Consider the following 21,726-nt stretch of genomic DNA (forward strand, 5'->3'; position numbering starts at 1 on the left):
TGTACATATTATAATGTCCTAACTTTGTAGTAAATTTGAATTTCATAAGCGTAATGACTGGAAATATATCACGCAACATCCCACAAACACAACTCGAGGCATAACAGAAAAAAATGAAGGGATAAGTAGGTACGTAAGTTACAAGTTGAAAAGTCACAGGTCTTTTCGTGAAAAAATCGAAAAATAAGTTTTGCAACAACTTAAATTTGATGAAAGTCGGTTATTAAGATGACATAATATTTTTGCATTCTAAAATTCTAAATACTTAGTCATCTTCCTTCCTCTATTTTTTAAAAGCCATTTTTACTACAACAAATAGAATTTTTTAAAAATCTAAATTGACTACACTTTTTCACTCTTCAGTGTGAATTTAATTCGACCCTGAAATCATTTTTGAAAATTTTCGACTTATCTGGTTTTCTCCTTGTACCCTTCAAGTATGCTTAAGATAAATGATTTAATTAAATACCTACCTAGGTATGCGAATAAATAATTTGCTAATCTTGGGTGTACCTATAACTAGTAAATACTCTTAGTTTATATAAGTAGGTATGGTACCTAATTACATACCTATGTCGGCTATGTCGTATCATTAGTTCATTGGGTATAGGTACTTTCATTTCAAGTTCAAAAATATATATGCAAATTATAAAGTCATGCTTCTTTTAAACTTGAAGACATTTGCGGAAATACTCATAATTTTGAACAAGAGTTAAGCGAAGTACATATTACCTAATATGTAGTTAGAAAAGTTGTGCAAATGCAAATGAATTGAGTATCTAATTGATAACATGATAACTCAGCCTACCAGTACTTGCGTACTTCTATAACCTGTGTATTTCTGAGACTCAGCAGGGTCTGTCAAATGTAAAAAGTTGATTTGTCCATGGCATAAAAAATTAGATTAGGTACTTTGAAAGTGAAAACAATCCGTTTTTATTAGAGGTTTCAAATGTTTTGTATTCAAATTGAAATACAGTCGGTAGGTGTAGAAGTAGATGTAAATGTAGGTACAGATAGGTAGTACGTATCTGAATTTCTAACGTAGTTGTTGTGAAAGTCCTACATACTAAGTAAACTTAGTTTATTTATTTCGTTAGGCCTAAAAATATTTGCACCAGAAATTGTTGTCTGAAACTAATAAAATAAATCTGAGATCTGTTGAGCGACATAAGTTTGGTATTCGAATTAATTACCTAATTCGCTCACTGACTGCTACTGTACGTTTCAACTCCAAGTATGTAGTTCACCAGAGTACACTGTTTAAGCGAGGCCGATAAGATAACCAGAACCGCGGAACCCGTGTTATCATGGTTATAAACAACAAGCGTCATGTAATTTACATCCACAAGGCGTAATGTGTGTTTCAAGAGAATATTTTTGTGTAATTTAATTTATTTTGATTCAGAATTTGATGATGATACTCTAACTCATGGTATGATACGAATTTCTTTTTAATTAAATAAACGCCTATCCAAATTTGTTATTCTATTTATTTTTAATATCATTCGTCTAATCGTTTTTGTTTAGAGATTATATGAAAATATTTTCAGTTGATCGACTCAGTTACAATTTTGACATGTCAGCATTTCCAGAAAGATTTTTATTTGCCGCATCTACAGCGTCTTATCAGATTGAAGGAGCTTGGAATGAAGATGGTAAAGTTTAGTTCATTTTTATTCTCAAATTGCTTTATTCAGAATGCCGGTCAAGTGAATACGTGGTTTTAAACACATGTACTTAAAAAATTGAATATAAATTTATCTACAGGAAAAGGTGAAAATATTTGGGACCGTTTAACTCATACAGAACCAGATATAGTCAAAAATCGAGATAACGGCGATATCGCATGTGATTCATACCATTTGTTTAAGGAAGACGTGAAATTACTGAAAAATGCTGGAGTGAGTTGATTGAAAACTTTTCAAATTACTATAATAGTTGTGTCTCCGCCTGTGTAAGAGCTCATTGTATATAAATATTTTTTTTAATGTCCTCAGTTCAATTTATATCGATTTTCTATCAGTTGGTCTCGCATTCTACCAAACGGTGAAATTACATTAATTAATCCAAAAGGAGTTGAATATTACAGAAACCTCATAAATGAATTGCTAGAAAATGATATCCAGCCCTTTGTAAGTAAATAATACTGAATTACGTGGTTACCTACCAAACATATGTACCTATGTGCTTATTCTGTTATTTAAGATTTAAATTGCACTACATTCTAATCTTTACTCAAGTATAGTATAATACCTATGAATATGTGTGTACTTATGAGAAATGTTTTTCAATATTCATATTAAAATGTAATATCATGATTTTTCCGTACAGTAATCTTGTTTCAAAAACTCCTTGCCATTTAGAATAATTCCGAACACCATAAATTTTATATTTTCGGCCAATAAAAAGTAAAAGCGATATACCGAAAGAATTTTTCTAAAGTCTACCCAAAATTTGTCGACTATATAAATCAATATCTACTGTATGCTGGAAAATTTGCATTATATATGTGAAATCATTCTAAGTGACAGGCCTATTTTATGTTTAGCTTGCAAGCGTGGAATTGTTATTATTCTCCTTACTATTGAAGAAGCTGTTGATAAATTTAAACTTATTAGTTTAAAAATATGTACCTACGTTAATTATTTTAGGTCACCATGTATCACTGGGATCTGCCCCAAAAACTTCAAGACCTTGGTGGTTGGACTAATCCATTGATTGTAGATTATATGGAAGATTACGCAGACTTACTCTTCGAACTCTACGGAGATAAAGTAACAAAATCAGTCTATATTAATACAGTAATTTCTTAAATATTTTCACGATTTAAATGTTCGATGTCTGTCACATTTAGGTAAAATGGTGGATTACCATAAATGAACCAATGGAAGTCGTCAGAGGATACGACTGCAGAGAGTATGCTCCAGCGTTGGATTTAGGTTCTCCAGCTAACTACATTGTTGCACATAATATATTAAAAGCTCATAGCAGAATATTTCGGTTATATGATAACAAATATCGATCAAAACAGAACGGCAAGTACTATAAAAAAAGAATAAAAATAACTTCATCATACCTACTCATAAGGTAAAAATGTTCAATTTCTTGATGAATTAAAATAATTGCAGGAAAATTGAGCATTTCTCTAAGTTCTCGTTACTATAAAGGTAAAACTGATTCGAAAGAAGATCTCGACGCAGCCAACAGAGCTATGCAATTTTATGTTAGTACCTACCTATATTTTGTTTGCTTCTCGAGTAGAAAATCTAGGTTCTTATTTATGCACACTAATTTACGCCGTAGTTTTTTTCATCTAATCGTATATCGTTTCCAGATAGGATTATTTGCTCATCCCATATACAGCAAGGAAGGTGATTATCCAGACGTTGTACGGAAAATGGTGGATGAAAGTAGTAAAAAAGAAGGTCGTAAACGATCGAGATTACCCACTTTCACAAAAGAGGAAAAAGAGTCACTAATTGGTAATATTATATTTTCATACCATAAATCTCAATTCAGTATACTTACTTAATTACTATCGTAAGGTATCTGTGTATCCATGAATTATTTTTTTAATGTTTGCAGGAGCATATGACTTTTTTGGCGTGAATCATTATTCATCCTCATTGTGTACTCCAGGTTCATCTCTGACGAGCAGAACCTTTCAAAAGGACATGGACGTAACATTTTCTTTTGATCCAGAGTGGCCAGGTTGTAAAGCCCCGTGGTTGATGGTACCTATATGCTTATTTAAAAAACTAATCATTCGGCTATTGTTGATGTGGAACAGAGTAAATAATGTAATATTCATAGGTAGTCCCATGGGGTTTCAGAGAATTATTGAAATTCATCAAAGAAAATTACGACAACCCACCAGTATTTGTTACTGAAAATGGATATTGCGATAGTGGCGAGATAGAAGATAAAGGAAGAATTTCTTACTACAAAGTACCTACCTACCTACATATTATCTATCTACCTACATAACATTTAAAATAATTTATATAAACAAAATCAAATATTTCTCATTCTTTTTTTATTTTTGTTTTCGTTTCTAGGGAGAGAATCTGCTATACATTATCTTCCTCTCGCTGGACAAACTATAGCGATTCTTTCCTTAAATAATGAAAAATATATTATCCAACATAGTGAGGTGAACGATTTTCTACGATTTTGAGTTGAGTTTTTCCCTCGCTTCGCTCGGGAAATGAACCTCGAAATTCATTAAAAATCACATTACCTCCCTAATTGAATAAACTAGCATTTTCATTTTGTGTGCAGGAATATTTAACTGAACTCTTGAACGCAGTGCACGATTACAAATGTAACGTTATAGGATATACAGCATGGTCAATTTTAGACAATTTCGAATGGCTAGATGGATATGTGTAAGTAAAATTATAATTTCAGAACTTACGTTTTTAATGATAGGCTTATTATTTTTGTTCAGAATGAATACCTGGTTTAAATTTGTGCATTAGGTATAAATTTGGCTTGGTGCACGTCGACTTCGAGGATGCGAATAGAAAGCGGACTCCAAAATCATCTTATGATTTTTTCAAGCAGCTTTTGAAAAATCGAGTTTTGCCACAAACATTACCTTAATATTCATCCAGGAAAACAATTATAAAATATTTTATTGATTATGTATTGTATGTATTGATATATGCGTTGTTACACTCGTATCGAAAAATGTAATATTAAAACATGAATTATCATATCTATACTCCTTCACCAGAACTGTTTCATGTTGTACACTTACGCACTCACAGGTTTTGTACATCAAGCATTATGCTGAGTGTAAAGTACTAATTGAAATTAACCTACATTGTATCTAGGTATCTTACAACAAATCATGATCAGGAACAGGGATTCTGAAACACCAGTTTTCGTTTTAGTTGCACCAATATTGAAAGATTAATGACTTGATAACGTTGTAGTTGGCCTATAAGTTTCCCCTGAAAAAGCTATACTCTTCCGTAAAACTTTCTCTATTAAGTAAGTATTCACTTGTCTTGAATGACTGGCTTACCTATGTTGGGAAATCTTCATCGCAGAGAAAAGAACACATCATATGTAACATGAATAACAATAGGAAACCTCCGCTAATTAAAGGTCCTTTTTCTGAAAGATGGGGAATTTCAATATTTATTCTTTTCCATCTCAAGAAAAAAAATTGTTGAATTGCGAACCCTTACATTAGTGATAGAATACAATATTCAAAGCATGTCGTTTGAACCGAAGTAGATATTAAAGTTTTGCTTGAGAAACCTAATTAACAATGCTGTAAAACTAAATAAACACTGATAATCATTTTATAATTTGAAATTTATAATTTAAAATCTTCGATCGGCTGGATTGACTGAATTGTTTCATTGAATAATTAGGCATATTATTATACAGGGTGGACAGAAATATCGGGTACCCCTAAAAAAGTTTTCTGCTAAATACTTCGGTTGGTCACAGTGAATGATAATAATGGTAGCACATGATTGGTTGTTAGACTGGAGAGATAACATTTCACCAATCATATGCATCTATTTCACATTGCCAACCTATATTTTTAATAAAAAACTTTCTTAGGGGTACCCGATATTTCTGTCCACCCTGTAGGCATAATTTACAATCTATCTACCTATACACTAGGTCATTCAACTTTACTATGGTGATTGATAATTTGATAAAGCTATGATAAAGCGAAATGAAAAATCATAAAATCACACCCGACGCGACCACCCCATAAAATTATGCATAAATTAAAATCAAAACAAATTATCCAATTAGGTACAAAATTTTGATAAAAATACCTCCCCTCCCCACCCTTCTACAATTTTTTCCAGGTTTTCGATTCAGCAAAAAGTGATAGTAAAAGAAGCGCATAGCCATAGCGTATAGCAAATCGCACTGTGTTTGCTTCTATTTTTATTTTTTTAACATCTGACTAGAAAAAAATTGTGACATGTGTGTTATTAACTGGTGAGCCTTTTCAAGTATAATTAGAGTTCATCAATTGAGCGTTCGTTTTCACGTTTATTACTAAAATGAATCAGCAAGTCGTAGAAGAAGCCTACTTCATACTACATCGAAAAGTGCAGGTAGCAGTTGCATTTTATATCGCTAGAAATTGTTCTCAAAAGGAAAATATACAAGATTACGCCAGAGATTTACAAAACAAGTACAGAATGAAAAGCAATAAATGCAATATACCATTGGAGCGAGAGATATTTCTGCAACAAATGAATATTTTACTACCGAAGTTCCATGATCCCCAAGCGAAGCAAGAAGTATTGCCAACACCTATGGAAATAGATGTCGAAGGTGAAATCGATCCTACATACGTTGACTTTTCTTCGAAATTAGCGATGGTGACTGAATTTTTAGACGCGCTTTACGTTTTGTTGTTGATATTACGACAAAAAAGTGTTTCAAGCGAGGATATTTTTCGTATTTTCTCGAAATTCAGCGACTTGGATTCAAACTTTCAGTCTTATAAGAATTTTGGAATGATTGAAATATCTATGAATGCGATGAAGCAATGCTTGCGACCGGTGAATTTCAAACGCACTGCTAAAGAATGCGTCATTGAAATTGTAAGACTGTTCAAAATATATTTCAACGACCTACCGCAACAACAAAGTTTATCCAGCGAAGAAAGCCTAGTTTGGATGAAAAAAGCTAACGTCATAATGATGAAGTGCATCGACGACTTCGCCCTTGAAGGACATTATCAAGATGTTATAGTAAATTTAGTACATGAATCAATAGAACTGACATTTATGCATCAACCTAAAAACGTTCATTTCGAAGTTTTTCGTTATCACATCGTTCGAAAATGGAGATACCATAAGCTGCTGTGCATTAACGCCATCAATATTTTCATTCGTAGCCTAGAAGACATCAAGAAGAAAATGGATAGCTCGGATAAAAAGAAATATCTTATAATTTTAAAATTTATCAACTTGTTTTTAAAAACGTATTGCGAGATTCACCGTACTAATGATAGTTTAGCATTACCTTTTGAAAGCACGACAGACATTTTATATGAATTCTCATCGAATCGAAGGAAACGTTATATTATTCCAAGAGACACGAAGCTGTTGAAAATTTGGGCTAGGAGTTTAATCAGACTCATCGATTCGAAGTGCCGAATTTCTGCTATAACAAAATTAGCGTCATCGTGTTTCTTTATGATCTCATCGACCTTAGAGTTAGAGTACTCCAAAAAAAAGCTACACCATTGATCAGTGAAGAAGGATTTTATTTACACTACCGAAGACAAATTTTTATTTTGTAATCACTCAAGTTTTTGTTATTGTCGTTAATATTACACTACTGATGGATAACGTATAACTTGATAACGATTCAAAAATTACGCAATAAATTTTTTCAACGTTATATTAGTATTATTAACGAAACATTACCTTAAAACAGTATTGTCAAAAACAAGATTTCATCACCAGGAAAACGTCCGCAGGTATTAAAAATTGATAGGTACCCAGAGTGACATTTCAGAGAACACCAGATTCATACATATTTTCTCATCGCGACCAACAATTTAAAAAAACGAAAACAATCACTTGGAGGAATCATCGATCAGTAATAGTCAGTTCATCGATACTCCAATCCTCGTAACTTCCGTCGGGTAGATATCGTCGAATAATAAGGGGGATTTTCCTAGCTTTCAGTTCTTTCATGGCTATTTGCAGAGGATCCGTTTCTCCTTCCAATTCTACCATGATTGGAGCACACATGGCAATTTGCAAAGCTCTTGTGCCTAATACTCGTGCTCTTTCGTACCTAAAAAAAAACACTGATTAGCAAACGTGTTCTAAAAAGTGGCTAACACCAAGCGTAGTATTACTTACTTTGTCATGTACTTCGTCGTAATTCTGTTTGCTTTAGGCACACTTCCTGATGGCGCGTTCTCATCAGGGGGTAAAATATCAATATTTTCTCCAGCCGTCTAGAAAAAAAACTGATTATGTTACAACTGCCAGAGAATAAGAGCACATTAATGTACAAGAAAATACCTCCGGCTGATCTATATCGTCAAAATCTCCTTCTTCGGCTTCTTCGAAATCATCGCCCTCGCCCCTGCAGACAAACTTAATTTTTTAGAATGGGAGACTTCAAACAGAGCCCAGTACATAGAGTAAAGTACATACTCATCAATCTGATATTCTTCGTCGGCCATCCTAGAAACTTTGATTCCTCAGGAAATAAGAATTCTGTAAAGCTTCAATCTTTATCGTAGAATTGAATGGTTGAAGATCCGCATCAAAAATCAGAAGTGATAAAATCCTCGCGGCTCGCGTCGACCGGGATCATATCATGGCATAGCATAGATGTAGCTGGGTCTGGGTCTGGCTGGATGAAAATGAAAATTGAAAATTTGAAATGTGTTCAATAGTCTCGATAGATCTCACTAGTAGCTGAATTTTAAAAAAATGCAGCTGCTGCCGAGCGCGCCGAGTGCCGACTATGGAAAACAACTAACCACAACAAGATAAAAAAATGATATGATAACCAAACGTTGAAGAAATTCAAGAAAATGAAATTTGAATTTGAATTTTGACGAATTTTGATGAAAACTAATGAAAACTGAGGAACTCCAGCATCCAAATTATAGTAAAATTCATTTTTAAAACATGCAAAATTGTCAAAATTCTTGATCATGTAGAAATTATGTACTTACTTTGTCAATCATCAATTTTTCAACTAAATTTGCATGTGCCGTATTACGTTGTTGATCACTTCAGAAACACTTTTTGTCTTCTCACTTAACGAGCAATACCGAAGACGCTCACAATGTCAGTAATATTTATGCACAATACACAATCAAACAGGGTATTGAAGAAAGTAAGTGTATTACAATCCTTTCCACAATTGTACGTACTTAGTACTTATATAGTTTATTATTTTGAATACCATCGATAAGTAACACTATTGATTATACTTCAATGCAGCCCAAAGTCTTCTCTTGCTATGTTTGTTCGAATACCTTCACTCAAATGAGTAATTTGAGAAAACACCTTCGAAATATTCATCGGATTCAGATGAACTTGAGACGTAAAGTAAGCATTTTTTTCTGTGATTTGATCTAAATCTATTCTGAATGGCAGTGTGGACTGTTTGATTTATTGAAAAATTAATGTTTCTAGGGAACCGATTACACTTGTTCATATTGCTCACTGACGTTCTCACGTAAGACGAATTTGAAACGTCACCAGGTGGGTATTCATCAAATCGACGAAAATAAACTGGAGTACAGCGTTCGTTTTTTATGCAATACTTGTACGGCCGCATTCAACGACCAAGCTTCTTTGAGAACGCATAGAAAAAATAGACACGGGGATGATGACGAAAAAATTGACAATCCGTACGAGTGCGGTGAATGTGGAGAACTTTTTCAGAAAAAAGGTCTTTTAAAGCATCATATGAGATGTAGACATTTATCTGAAACTGACAATTACCAATTTTTGAAAGTGAGTTTTATTGGTGCGAAAACTTATTATCATTCACAATGAATTGTTTCATTTATTAACAATTTTTTTTTTCAAGAATATACTGCCGAAAATGACGAATTCCTTGAATGTTATCTGGTATTCAGTATTGAACGAGTCGCAAGAACATTTCAAAGCCAAATTTACCATGTCAATTAAAAATCGTGCGGAAATTGAAAAATGGATCAACGAATTTCAGTCTAAAAATAAAATAACTCTGAGAAAACGTTCTGTACATCGGACTATGAAATCTAACGTTATTTACCATGTATGTTACGCTCAGACTGCTGTTCCTCGATTTCTCCCAGTTCAGAAATCCTGCGAAAAATTTGAATTTATAAAATATTTTCATGTTTAGGTGAAATATGGCTGTCATCATAACACAAAACCTAAAGCTGGTACTAGACATGTTAGTGCAAAACACACTAAATGCGAAGCTTCTATAGCTTTAAAATTATTTGCTCTCAGTGCTGATGTGTAAGTGGTTTGAAATGATTTACCTTATTCGTATACTTTTCCTTCAGTCTACTTAACGGTATAATTTTAATTTTAATTAATTTACATTCGTTCGCTATTCATTGTTTTTTTCCTAGCTAAAAGAACGCAACGAAACGGCGACTTTTCAAATACAATTTTCAAACATTTGAACTTATTTTATTTTACAGAAGAAATTATGCCGAAGTGAGACTGATCCATACACACAACCACGTCCTAGATGGTTTAGAAGTGCTAAAATTCCGAGAACCGACTGAAGAAGTGAAGAAAAAATTTAGAAATATGTTCATGTCTGGTATGACCCCTTCACAAGCGTTATTACAGCACAAGAAGGACTTGGAGCAACAATACGGTGATGATTATTCAGTGATTATTGGCGATAGAGGAATTTGCCCGAATAAATCATGGGTATATAACTATCGTGGCATTTGTTTCAAAAGAAGAGATAAGCAAATTATCGACGTTTGTGAGTCATCCGAAAATGAGATTTGCGTGATTGAAGAGCCGAATACTATCTTTCAAATTTCAGACGAAGAAAAGTCTATAGATGTGAACACTGATTCTTTTTCGACTGATGCAAATCATTCTGATAGCTCTTCTGATAATGAAGCAGAAGATACCACAAGTTATCCTTTCCGCCAGAATTATAACGTATCTAATGAAAATAATCGCAACGCGTCATCTACGAATATTGTACATATTCCTTATACTGCAGATATATCCAACGTGAAAGTAAATAATTCAAAAATTGTGTTCACAACAGTTCCCAAGTTGAGAAAAGTAAATGACTTCCCACTGTTTCGAGGTAAACTTTCCCAGTCGTCAGAAATGAATAAGAAGAGTTCCTCCAAAGTCATCTTGACAAATTCGGAATTAATCAAGCGAGAAACTATTGAAGATATTTCCCTTGATTGTATTTCTGAATCCTTTTCCATTTCTTCTGATTTGAATGCTGAAATAATTGTTTTGAACAAACCTTTAGATAATTTGAATTCCACCGTATTACCAATCGAAGAAAATTTCGGAAATAGTTCGTCTGATTCCGAAAAAAGTATTTTGTGCTCGGATGTGGAAATACTCGATTCAAATTCACAACTTGAAACAGAAACAGTAATTCTGAATGCTTCATATTCACCCGATGATTCTTCCCCTAAAACGGAGAATTCAGAATTGGAGCATGTTCTGCTGGAATTTGATCACATGAACGAAATTATCAAAGAAAAAGCTCGTAGTAATCCTAATTTGATCGAAGGAATGCAACAAATGGTGTATAACTTCTATCATAATTTGCAAGATTCGGAAATTTTAAACAGCGCTCTTTTTTCTTTTGGGAAACAGTGATATTAAGCGTTTCGTGTTGAATTACAGTTGATTGTAATCCTATAATTTATTTATGTTTGAAAGTGTGATTGTCATTATTTTTTTAAGTAATGTTATCGACAGATGCTTTGTTGATCAATTTGGAACTACTGTTGTCAGATGTTTTTTTTTTCGAGTCTTGTATATTGTTATTAAAAATATCGATTTTTTCGCTGATTTTTCAATAATTTAAAGCAATTTCTCAAATGCCAATTATTGTAAATAATATACTACAGTATTATTAAAGTTCACAAGTGTATTGCGATTCACAAACACGTTCAAAACTTAAAAAAAAATACACCGAAATAATTTTTAAAAATATACATAGACTAGATGAACCATATGGAACGATAAAAAAAAGGTATGGAACACAGAAATGTCCAATTTTAATAGGTACTTGAGAGGAAAATTATGTAGTTGAAAAATTCTCGCATCATTCGTCTTTTCTGCTTAATACAAATTGGTTTTCTGCATTACGAAAGCAAATTCTTCCAAACTAATGGCACCGTCTCCATCTTTATCAGCTTCTTCTATCATTTCTTGCAAATCCTCATCTTTAAATTTTTCGCCCAACTTTTCAGCCACTCTTTTCAAATTCTTTACAGTGATGAATCCGGTATTATCGTCATCGAATAATTGGAAAGCTTTACGAATTTCATCCATTACGTCTTTTTCGGAATACTTTTGAGACATGATTGAAACGAAATCATTATAGCTGAGGAATTCGTTTCCTTCTCTGTTCATATCCTGTAGAATTTTTCTCACTTCTTCACGTTTAGGCTCAAAACCTAGAGCTCTCATGGCTACTTTTAATTCTTTAGTTTTCAGTTTACCTTGTCCTTCGTAATCAAAAAGATTGAAAGCTTCTTTGATATCTCTTTTTTGCTGTTCTGTCAATAACGTCTCTTCAAATTTTACTGCCTTGGATGACGTATTCATTGAATCTTTACTTTGATTTGAATTGCTGGAAAACATTGTCTCTTCGATGATAGATTATACAACACGTACACCAGAAAATAATAGATTAATTCATGGAAGTTCTGCACGAACCACAATGAACAATAATTGAAACATATGAAATATGAAATTAAAGGGGCGTACACATGATCCAATATATTTGACAAACTCGATTTGTCAAATCAAATTGAATTTAATCAAACATATTCGGTTGTGTGGACGCTCTGATGATGTCTTTCTCAAATTTTTAACGTTTTGTTGATCGGAGACACCATAGACACAACTCTGAAAATAATTCTGAAAATATAAATAATTTCTATTTTCAGAATTGGTGTCATCGATCAACAAAACGTTGAAAATTTGGAAAAAAAACTTAGATTATCAGAGCGTTTACATGATCTAATATATTTGACTTTCCATGCAACCAAATATATGTTGATTATATGTTGATAAATTTTATCAACGATGTCAATTTGACAAACCTGGTTTGTCAAATATATTGGATCATGTGTACGCCCCTTAAAACCAAGACGTTTCCAATAAGGCTTTTGACGTATTGCGGGTTGCATATCGGTTTGCCTGAACTTTATCGGTTTGGTGGGCATTCTTATCAGTGAGTATCAAAATTTCATATTTTGAGCAATTTTCGCAAGGTGTTTTTGAAATGTATAGCTTTTATTTAGTTTTTTCTTCAATTTTAAGCACTGTTAAACCCTGTAATGGAAAAAGATCATCTCTTCGTCGAGTTTTAAAGAACTTGACAAAACGTCTTTGAACCTCGACAAAGAGCGGATCTTTTTCCATCACAGGATTTAACAGTGTTTAAAATTGAAGGAAAAACTAAATAAAAGCTCTAAATTTCAAAAACACCTTGTGAAAATTGCTCAAAATATGAAATTTTGATACTCACTGATAAGAATGCCCACCAAACCGATAAAGTTCAGGCAAACCAATATGCAACCCGCAATACGTCAAAAGCCTTATTTTGATCAAAATCGGGTTGATAAGGAAAAATAATAACAACCCCTACTCCCCCACATTACCCTACCGACCAATCCCCGGCAAAATCATTGAAGAAAAAAAAGGTAAAATGAACTCATTTGAGCCGTACTTTCTTTTCATTTGAAGTGTATTTTCCTAGAATTTCATCATCTCCTGAGTGCCTAGTGTGGCATCCAGTATCGTACGTATGTGTTCGTAGCTCATTGCGTTTTGTTTTCATTTTTGAGGACATTTCGAATTCCGAAATTTCAATTCAATTATTTCATCTACTTTACGTTTTCTGAACTCAAAATCAAATATTCTTGATCAATTACAGTTTTGATCCTGATCGATTTGTGATGTGTATTGTGTAATCCACTGTTATGTCTTCGTTAAGAGTGCTTGTTCCTCACTTTCGAGGAAATCTTTTCAAGAATCGAAGCCTTGCTTCAAATAATCGCTTGTCCCGTAGAGCTTATCATTATGCTGACACTGGAGGTAACTATCGTTGTGTTATTCCACCTGTACCTGACGACAATATTAGATGGAAATTGATCACCGCAATGCAAACCGGGATATGGACTTGGATCTTCTACAATGCTTGGTATGAGCCGAATATATTGATTGGGCACTTGGAATTTCAACCCCCAGATATGAAATCATTCACGGATGAAGAATTGGGTTTACCACCGGAAGGAGAAGACGATGAGTTATTTCAGTGAAATTATCGTATAGTTTGTTAATTGTTGGTATTTCAGTACATATTTTTTAGTTTGAATGCCTTTTTTATTTCATGAGTATGTATTCGTTTCGTTCTGTTCTCTTGTGAGACGCAATTTGAATCATGGACATATTGTTGTCTGTCAGTGCCAGTATTGTTGTCACCGGTTTCCTTTCATTTTTCTTGGGATGCGTCGCGTCGTGAGCGATGACTTGACAATCAATTGAATTGATTTTGAAATTTTTTCGTTTAATTGCAATAAAAAGATACAATTCTCATAACGATATATTGATAAGCTAAAAAGAATAAAGTTTTGAATGTACAACGATATACGGTAATAAATAAAATAAATCTACACTAATGATAAAATAAATACATTTATACAATACAATCGTAAAATTCCTATACACCACACAACCGTCAACAAACATATTAATTTATTAACACTGATTACGGTATAGCGACGATTATTCAATCGCACTCGACGCAAAATGACGATAAAATCGCTGTGAATAATCCCTACCGTCATTCCAATTAGCCTTTGTAAATCGTTCATCTCCTAAATTCAATAGGACAGTAACTTTACTTGATAATTTCACGTAGAATAAATAAATAAATGCTGTAAAAGGTTTTTAAAAAAGACGCGTTTGATAAAATAAAAGAGGCACTTCGATTACAACATTTACATTACACGGAACACGATGGTGGAAATTTCACAGAACGGCATTCTGTAATAAAATAATTGCCTTGGATCCGATGTTTATGGTAGACAACACTAATTAGTTAATTCATCTGAGAGCTAACGTTTTGTAAAAATTCATAATACGAAATTCCAAATTCAGTTTTATCTTCAACAAGCCGTTCAAAAAATTTAGTTCTCATTGTATTCGTATCCCTGAAAAGATAAAGGCCATTAACAATTATTTACCTACAGTGAATTTAATCAACAATAATTACAATAAAAAAAATTCATACTTGATAACATGGACCACAACTTCATTTGGTTTTTTCGCTTGCAAATAATTTATAAACGCATTCGCCAATTTATTTTCAGTTGATTCAATAGTAGGTAAATTATCCTGAAATTTAGAGGTGATGTGTCAACACGAAACATGATAATTTCAAAATCTTACTTCGGTTCCAGTTACTCACTAAATCGTCAGGAATCACAGCAAAATTCGAATATCCGAATAAGTTCTGACACATTAAAGGTGGTACGTTATGACCGATAAAAATAACTAAAGAATCACCGTCATCTAACAAGTACACTCCGGTACTATCTACTCGTTCAGCAGACAATTGTAATACACTAGGCATGGGGACCACTTTACCATCAATTTCTTGTTGCGGCTAAAAAATTTCGGAATATTTTATCGGTAAAAAATACATACGGAAAAACTCGATTGTATCAAGCGTATGAATCACCTGTTCGCTCAAATTAACCAACAGATACAAATCTGGATGGATAATTTGTACCAGTCTATCTAACGGTGCGCACTTCATTTGATACATAGCATATACTCTATCATCTGTCCTCGTATTTTGAGACAACCGAAAAGCAATCTGCAATACAACAATAAAATTATGGTTTTTGCATAATATTCTGAAAACGACAATCTGCAAACTTACGCTTTTCATTAATCCTAGCACGTAAAGGGGGAAAATAGTTAAATTATTCGGAGCAAATAACGATCCGGGTTGACCAGATGAAATGACCATTTTGTATGTGCTCAAGATATCACAGACGGCATTCACAAACGCTTCTCGGGCATCTGTCACGGACGACTGTAACGATCTGTCTACAGCTGTAAATCAACATTCAATTAATAAGTGTATCCATTAGAAATTTACAGCTGTAGTTATTCCTCAAGTGCGTAAGTATTAATCTCGTTTACTAACCCATTTTTGCCAACAGTCCAGCGATACATTGTTGGTCGGCAGATAACAGTACGTCGTGTAAATTATTGGCAACAGGTAAACAAAGTGTATGGACGCGTATTCTTCTTTCACCTAAACATAATTTTAAAAATAAAAAAATTGTAACAGCTCTTTCAACCTACATAATTTAGCACCGCATTCTCAAGATTACCTTTACTGGACGTATACAATAACGCAGCTTGAAAACAGACTGTTTGCAGGTCAGATAAGCTTTCATCTATTGATACTTGCATACCAAACCCAGCATCTGGATTAATATTTGGGAGCGCCAATAAATCGGTCGTGCGAACGAAAAAGTTTCCATGGAATGAATGAATCGATAAACCTCTGAAAAACAAAACATTTCCATTTATGTAGCGAGTAATTTTGGTATTTAAACAAAATTATATTTCGTTTAGACACTCACTTTGTACAGCGCATTCGCATTACAGCCTCGAAACCAATTTTTCGTGACAAATAACGTTCAAAGTTCTTGACTAACTTTTCAACATCTTTGTTATTTTTATTGTTGAATAAGGGGAAATGATACATACATCCACCCGACACCTGAGATATACCGCCTAGAGAAAATTTTGATATTATTACAAGCTTACCATACTGAATTTTTTTTTTAGAAAATTGAAAACTCACTTATCGTTGCTAGGTCAACAAACTGAGCATTTACGACAAATAAATCAACAGCTACATGTTGACTGTTACAATCCAATGCTAATTTTTTATAAAAATCTGTAGCAGGATTCAAATTAGAGCTTTTATTGCTGCCTCTTTGACTGGGATCTTCTCTGGGCTTCAGTGCTCCCGGCCCATGATTCGGTAAACAAGAAACAAAAACAGTCACTCTACCACCAGTTGGTGCCTGTAAACCAATTTAATATTGATAAATGATTCAACACGAAATTGAATTCCAGCAAGGATCTAGTGGGTAATAAATTAAAGTTACCATCAATTTATAAGCAGCTTGTAAAGCAGCTCCGAGAGCACAATTGGTGTCATATGATTCTTTAAACTTTTCCGGAATCTGTTCCAGTAAATCTTTGATAAGTTCGAATTGTTCGTGTAGATTTACTATCAAGTTTTCGGGAGATGGAATGAAAATATCTGCACATAGTTGACTAGTTAATACATATATTGTTTGGTAATAGGAAAACTGTATCTTCGCAAACTTACCGTCCACGTCGGTAACTATAAGTTCATGGGGTTGATTTAGCATTTCTCCTAAATCATAAAAATGTACCGCTGAATCAACGGTAATGAATCCAACCGAAGTGCGCGTATCTCCAGGTAGTTTGCTTAAGTTTGCACACAAGACTTCGCACACAGTGGAAAGGTATCCAGTTTGAGTGGCAATACGAGATACATCAAGAATAAAAAGGTACATAGCTGGTTGCGGAGGTCTCACCTGCAAGGTTTAGATGATTATCAAGTATTTGTTCTTTCTAAAATAAACTAAAATTAGATCGATGCCTCACCATATATTCTGAAGAAGCAATGAATTCTATGGTAGCATTTTTAACTTCTGGTCGACGTAGTGGGTCGTCGTTCATCTTTGTAACCGGATTGTATCTAAAGTCATCTGGTACTAAAATAAACATTTAATTAAAACAGAAGTCGACACCAACTTTATGATTTCACCGTAAAACTTGAAACTTACAATCATTAGCTCTGAAACATAGGTTGCACTTCCAGTGTCTATTATCGATAAAGTAAACGAACGGATTAATGTAGGTCCTGCAAGACCGACATCTGACTATCGTACTGCATTGAATCACAGATAAATGCTGAAACGTTGAACGAATTAAAAACTAGATAAATGCTGAAATTCCAATGAAAACGGGCAACAACATTATATGTACTCACTGTTAAATCACGGAATGGATGAAGAAGTATACCCAATGGTAATCTTGATTTATCGAGCAAGTTTTTTGTTTCTGGTATTTTCGTCAGCGTGCACCGAAAAACACTGCAAGATAAAATTACTCAAAATTGTAGAAAAACAGAACTTGGAGAAATGAAACACTTATGTTAGTATCGTAGAACTGAAAAAACAAGTTTACTTACTCAGGATTACAATTGCAATCAGATGCCACTTCTGGAGGCAAGTATATGCTTGGAGCTTGAATTTTTTGCTTTGGTAATATATCTCGCATACGTAAAAGGTCGCAGGAATCTATGCCCTAGTTATTAAAAATTAAGATTTGAGTGAACGAAACGTATTCGTAAAGCTATTAAAAACTCAATGCATAAAAGAATCGTATTCCAGCAATTCATCAAGCCCTAAGTACTAAGTAGCATCAAAACCACTCACCCTCAAGTTTTGGAAACCTTGTTTAGTGACGCTAAGATTATTGAACTGCCTCGCCATAGGATCTATTAACTGATCTCCGGACTAAAATGCAAACAAAATTACGAGTTTAAAGAAATGTCAATATTTCAGAAATAAATAGAAGGAAAACTCACAGGTGGATATTGATTATTGTATTGCGGCGGAACTTGAGGATATTGCCCATAATTCTGAGCAGGAGCCTGAGGAGGCGGGTAGCCATTCACTTGATACATTTGATTATTACGAGGCTGCTGATTTACTAATGGAGGCTGTTGCATTTGGGGTAGTTGATTTTGTGCTACACCATAATTCTGCATAGCTGGATATCCAGTAGGAGAGGCAAGAGGTTGTGTATTCTGTTGATTAGGTAGGTTGTAATTTGACATCCGCATATTTGGATAATTTTGTTTGTTATTAGTACTCAGTGGAGATTGTAATTGTGATCGAGCAAACGTCGTCTGCTCCGGTGGATACGCGGGAGAGGCATTGGGGCTATTGTGATATAAAGCACCATTTTGATACGAAGGAGCATTCTGACTTGCAGCCGGAGTAACATTCGGTAAAGTACTCGTTCCGGAATAAGGCGGATTTCTGGCAGGATACATGATTACTTCGCAGAAGAATTATGGAAAATGAAACTGACTAAATATCATTCCTTGGTCAATGCAAGTCAAAACTTTGGACACCGATTGCATGAAATACGACTCATCAGGACCTGTAAGATTTGAAAATTTGATCATTAATAAAACACATCTACTTAGTGAACTCATCAATACTGTAGTTCGAGATAACTAATAAATTATCGAATTTCAAGGATGAATTAACATATCTACAGAATTATCAATTTGTCTCGACCACTTTCTCGACTATGACAAACCCTGGCAATGAAACCAAAGGGTATCATTCAATTACGAGTATGTATATCGAATAGGTGGACATATACTCACAAATGCTGTTTTAAACACCATGTTTAGAATTAACAGAAATTATAAATACTCGACAGATTTTTCATTCACTGATTTTTTCAAAAGAGATGGAAAATTATCGAAATTAGGAACCGAGATACAAACATGAATATTGAATTTTTATCAATTGAAATCCTTACTTTGGTTATGCTATTTGGTAATCATCAACTGTTCAATTAATTTATCATCACTCAGTAAGTAAAAAATTAATAACAAATGAAATTAAAATGAATTAATAACAATTAAAATTCGACTTTTTTAGGTAAATTCCAACGCATCATAGTTGACGGGTTTCTACTCATGTAGTTCACCAGTCAATCCCGAGGCCTGATGAATTACTGACAAGAACAAGCCCACATCACCCACATCATTATCATTTTTTGATAAAGAAAAACATTTAGTTACCGCCCTCTTTCAATACAAACATTATTTTTAATACAATTACAAACCACTATATACCAGGTTTCTACCTAGATTCAGGAGTTTCTGACGAAAATTTTAAATTTTTTTTACAAGTTTCCCAATTTGGCATTTTCTATTTTTCAGCGCCTTTTGCTGTTTTGCAAAATGAGAACTCTCAATGTTTTCAAATTCAAATTTTCTGTTTTCTTCAGATTTAAATGCCACATAGACTTCAATCGAATCGATTCAATAAAATTTCATTTTTTTCTGTAGTAATAATTTCCATTTTCCACACGCTTGGCTTGACAAATAATCTAACTAAAATAAACCGCTTCGCTAAGCACTAAGGTTACATTATCATTATTGAATGAAAGAAGTCCTGTTTTTTCAATTAGTTTACTTTCAAATTATCAGACTTTCTTAAATTACAATATTACATAAACAATTAAACATTATTAATCATAAAAATATCACAATAAGAACAAATCATCATAGCACACCAAATTCGACATTCTATCGGAAATTAATTGTAACTGTTTCATGATACAAAAATACGTAAGTAGCTGAATAATTGGCTGATGCAAAAAAATCACAATATTTGTTTCAAACAGGAATTTTTCGGTTTTACAGTCACTCGTTTCCGCATTTGAATGGAAATTGGAATATCGAATTCATCTTCCAACCATCATTTGCCTTTAATCCACATCGCTCAAATTTGAAGCGGTTTCTTCGTTACCATATTCATCCTCAGAATTTTCTTCGGTTAAAATGCTGTCCTCGTCATCGGTGTTATCGGGATCTTGTTCTCGGTAAGAAGTTGTATAACGTTTTGGTAATTTTGTCTTCACAGTACATTTTTGCATCAATCTTCCAACAGCGTTATTCATTTCAATTTCCTGCGACGATTAAACAAATTAATGATAATTCTACCTACGAAACAAGCTAAAATAAGAATTGCACAAAAAAATCACCTTCAGATGTTTTAGCTGCTCTTGATGCACTATAATAGATTCTTCCAAAGATATTAATTTGGTTTGACCAGAAATATGCTTAGGAACATAAGCTGATGAAAGTTCAGGTTCTTTATGATTGGATGTACTTTTTTTAAATGTTTTATTTAGCGATCTATTAGGATAGAACTTTTTCTCCGTGTTTTCTCCTTTATTTTTATCAAAAAATCGACATAGGTGTTGAGCATATAAATCAACATCCAAATTAACAGCATTATTTTCAGTTACATCCGCTATATCTGATGGTTTCACAAGCGTATGGGATTCTTCCACTCTGAAATATTAAACATGTGTGAAAAATTGATAGTCGGATAAAAAATTGAAACAATTCATCAAATGTCATAGAAAAGTACATACTTGAGCAATTTTTTTTGAGAAACGTTGGTACTAGAATGAGTAGCTAAGATTTGCAACGGATCTGCTTCATTTTCAATCGCATTTTCGGCGTCTTTTCCCATTTTACCATCATCAGCGGAATCGCAAGCACCCGTCCATTCCAGTTTACTGAGAGCTGCTTTTGATTCATTGACACTTAAATTCGATATCAAATTGCAGAGATTGTCTTGCTCCTCTCTTTTCTTGAGTTCGGTTTCTACTTTGCTACGAAAATTCTTGATTTTTTCGCCTTTATCAGGTAACTTACAAATAAAATTTCTGCAATAACGAACAATACACCGATTAATACGTAAAATATTTATGCGAGGTAAATGAGAAAAAATTGTTACATACTTATTCTTGAGAAGCCTATTTTCTCTTTCCAGTAAATCCACAAGTTCCAGTTTACTCATCGCAGATAAATCAACATAACCATCTTTCTCATTGGGAAATCTTGCAGGTTTTCCAGGAATCTTCTTAATGACTGGAGCAACAGTCATTGTACAATCTGATCTGTGAGTTCAATTCAATGTACTTATTTCAGTAAAGGTACAACACTTTCACTTCGAGGAAATTTTTCGTCAAAATCCAAATTTCTAAAGTTGTGAGGGTTTGAATAGTTTGAGCAAAAAGTGATGATAAGCGAAATCAGCGAAATGAAATGCGGTTGGGTGGCCGAGGGTGGGAGCTGGGA

At 33.6% G+C, this 21,726-nt stretch overlaps 6 protein-coding genes across 8 annotated transcripts; 2 read left to right on the plus strand and 4 right to left on the minus strand.

The window, feature by feature from the left end:
* Positions 1-1,037: 1,037 nt before the first annotated feature.
* On the plus strand, positions 1,038-4,729 carry LOC135840063 (myrosinase 1-like). 2 transcript variants are annotated; one of them, XM_065356396.1, is made up of 12 exons: positions 1,038-1,435; positions 1,554-1,658; positions 1,771-1,904; positions 2,001-2,135; positions 2,655-2,777; positions 2,858-3,038; positions 3,132-3,226; positions 3,338-3,485; positions 3,589-3,737; positions 3,817-3,951; positions 4,285-4,391; positions 4,485-4,729. In XM_065356396.1, exons 2-12 carry the CDS (start codon positions 1,580-1,582, stop codon positions 4,606-4,608), a joined length of 1,410 nt encoding a protein of 469 aa, XP_065212468.1. In that variant the 5' UTR covers positions 1,038-1,435; positions 1,554-1,579; the 3' UTR covers positions 4,609-4,729. The 2 variants fall into 2 exon arrangements, with proteins under 2 accessions (XP_065212468.1, XP_065212467.1); XM_065356395.1 differs by having other exon boundaries at positions 1,039-1,435; positions 1,531-1,658.
* A 2,653-nt stretch (positions 4,730-7,382) lies between these two features.
* Positions 7,383-8,370, minus strand: RpII18 (RNA polymerase II subunit RpII18). The gene is made up of 4 exons (XM_065356418.1): positions 8,169-8,370; positions 8,034-8,097; positions 7,869-7,966; positions 7,383-7,800 (listed from the first exon to the last, which is right to left on the minus strand). The coding sequence occupies exons 1-4, from the start codon at positions 8,195-8,197 to the stop codon at positions 7,590-7,592; spliced, it is 402 nt and encodes a 133-aa protein (XP_065212490.1). The 5' UTR covers positions 8,198-8,370; the 3' UTR covers positions 7,383-7,589.
* Positions 8,371-8,513: 143 nt separating this feature from the next.
* On the plus strand, positions 8,514-11,532 carry LOC135840058 (uncharacterized). The gene is made up of 6 exons (XM_065356386.1): positions 8,514-8,862; positions 8,970-9,077; positions 9,165-9,488; positions 9,565-9,774; positions 9,865-9,983; positions 10,172-11,532. The coding sequence occupies exons 1-6, from the start codon at positions 8,812-8,814 to the stop codon at positions 11,340-11,342; spliced, it is 1,983 nt and encodes a 660-aa protein (XP_065212458.1). The 5' UTR covers positions 8,514-8,811; the 3' UTR covers positions 11,343-11,532.
* A 66-nt stretch (positions 11,533-11,598) lies between these two features.
* LOC135840078 (uncharacterized) lies at positions 11,599-13,028 on the minus strand. Its single transcript, XM_065356414.1, has one exon. It carries the CDS (start codon positions 12,333-12,335, stop codon positions 11,811-11,813), a length of 525 nt encoding a protein of 174 aa, XP_065212486.1. The 5' UTR covers positions 12,336-13,028; the 3' UTR covers positions 11,599-11,810.
* Positions 13,029-13,550: 522 nt separating this feature from the next.
* Positions 13,551-19,568, minus strand: Sec24AB (Protein transport protein Sec24AB). Of its 2 annotated transcripts, XM_065356369.1 has the most exons (19): positions 19,386-19,568; positions 19,228-19,295; positions 18,415-18,995; positions 18,263-18,343; positions 18,016-18,131; positions 17,815-17,917; positions 17,609-17,735; positions 17,427-17,536; positions 17,125-17,356; positions 16,898-17,055; positions 16,588-16,813; positions 16,364-16,517; positions 16,109-16,284; positions 15,919-16,029; positions 15,649-15,824; positions 15,445-15,582; positions 15,172-15,369; positions 14,995-15,098; positions 13,551-14,914 (listed from the first exon to the last, which is right to left on the minus strand). In XM_065356369.1, the coding sequence occupies exons 3-19, from the start codon at positions 18,883-18,885 to the stop codon at positions 14,803-14,805; spliced, it is 2,793 nt and encodes a 930-aa protein (XP_065212441.1). In that variant the 5' UTR covers positions 18,886-18,995; positions 19,228-19,295; positions 19,386-19,568; the 3' UTR covers positions 13,551-14,802. The 2 variants fall into 2 exon arrangements, with proteins under 2 accessions (XP_065212441.1, XP_065212440.1); XM_065356368.1 differs by lacking the exon at positions 19,228-19,295.
* A 517-nt stretch (positions 19,569-20,085) lies between these two features.
* LOC135840072 (DNA-directed RNA polymerase II subunit GRINL1A-like) lies at positions 20,086-21,725 on the minus strand. Its single transcript, XM_065356404.1, has 4 exons — positions 21,387-21,725; positions 21,015-21,311; positions 20,619-20,931; positions 20,086-20,543 (listed from the first exon to the last, which is right to left on the minus strand). Exons 1-4 carry the CDS (start codon positions 21,530-21,532, stop codon positions 20,343-20,345), a joined length of 957 nt encoding a protein of 318 aa, XP_065212476.1. The 5' UTR covers positions 21,533-21,725; the 3' UTR covers positions 20,086-20,342.
* Between the last annotated feature and the right edge of the window lies 1 nt (position 21,726).

Source organism: Planococcus citri, chromosome 3, assembly GCF_950023065.1.
Source record: "Planococcus citri chromosome 3, ihPlaCitr1.1, whole genome shotgun sequence".
In the NCBI taxonomy this organism is placed as follows: domain Eukaryota; kingdom Metazoa; phylum Arthropoda; class Insecta; order Hemiptera; family Pseudococcidae; genus Planococcus; species Planococcus citri.

Coding starts and splice junctions, on each gene's coding strand:
- LOC135840063 (XM_065356395.1), top strand. CDS start 1,538: ATGAAAATATTTTCAGTTGATCGACTCAGTTACAATTTTGACATGTCA. Junction 3,039..3,131: donor ATATCGATCAAAACAGAACG/GCAAGTACTATA, acceptor AAATAATTGCAG/GAAAATTGAGCATTTCTCTA. Junction 3,227..3,337: donor ACAGAGCTATGCAATTTTAT/GTTAGTACCTAC, acceptor TATCGTTTCCAG/ATAGGATTATTTGCTCATCC.
- RpII18 (XM_065356418.1), bottom strand. CDS start 8,197: ATGGCCGACGAAGAATATCAGATTGATGA. Junction 7,967..8,033: donor ACGATATAGATCAGCCGGAG/GTATTTTCTTGT, acceptor TTTTTTTTCTAG/ACGGCTGGAGAAAATATTGA. Junction 7,801..7,868: donor ACGACGAAGTACATGACAAA/GTAAGTAATACT, acceptor GTTTTTTTTTAG/GTACGAAAGAGCACGAGTAT.
- LOC135840058 (XM_065356386.1), top strand. CDS start 8,812: ATGTCAGTAATATTTATGCACAATACACAATCAAACAGGGTATTGAAG. Junction 9,489..9,564: donor ACAATTACCAATTTTTGAAA/GTGAGTTTTATT, acceptor TTTTTTTTCAAG/AATATACTGCCGAAAATGAC. Junction 9,984..10,171: donor TTTGCTCTCAGTGCTGATGT/GTAAGTGGTTTG, acceptor TTTATTTTACAG/AAGAAATTATGCCGAAGTGA.
- LOC135840078 (XM_065356414.1), bottom strand. CDS start 12,335: ATGTTTTCCAGCAATTCAAATCAAAGTAAAGATTCAATGAATACGTCA.
- Sec24AB (XM_065356368.1), bottom strand. CDS start 18,885: ATGTATCCTGCCAGAAATCCGCCTTATTCCGGAACGAGTACTTTACCG. Junction 17,056..17,124: donor TATAGTTACCGACGTGGACG/GTAAGTTTGCGA, acceptor AACTATGTGCAG/ATATTTTCATTCCATCTCCC. Junction 16,285..16,363: donor ATGCGAATGCGCTGTACAAA/GTGAGTGTCTAA, acceptor TTTGTTTTTCAG/AGGTTTATCGATTCATTCAT.
- LOC135840072 (XM_065356404.1), bottom strand. CDS start 21,532: ATGACTGTTGCTCCAGTCATTAAGAAGATTCCTGGAAAACCTGCAAGA. Junction 20,932..21,014: donor TCTCAAAAAAAATTGCTCAA/GTATGTACTTTT, acceptor TTAATATTTCAG/AGTGGAAGAATCCCATACGC. Junction 20,544..20,618: donor AGCAGCTAAAACATCTGAAG/GTGATTTTTTTG, acceptor TAATCGTCGCAG/GAAATTGAAATGAATAACGC.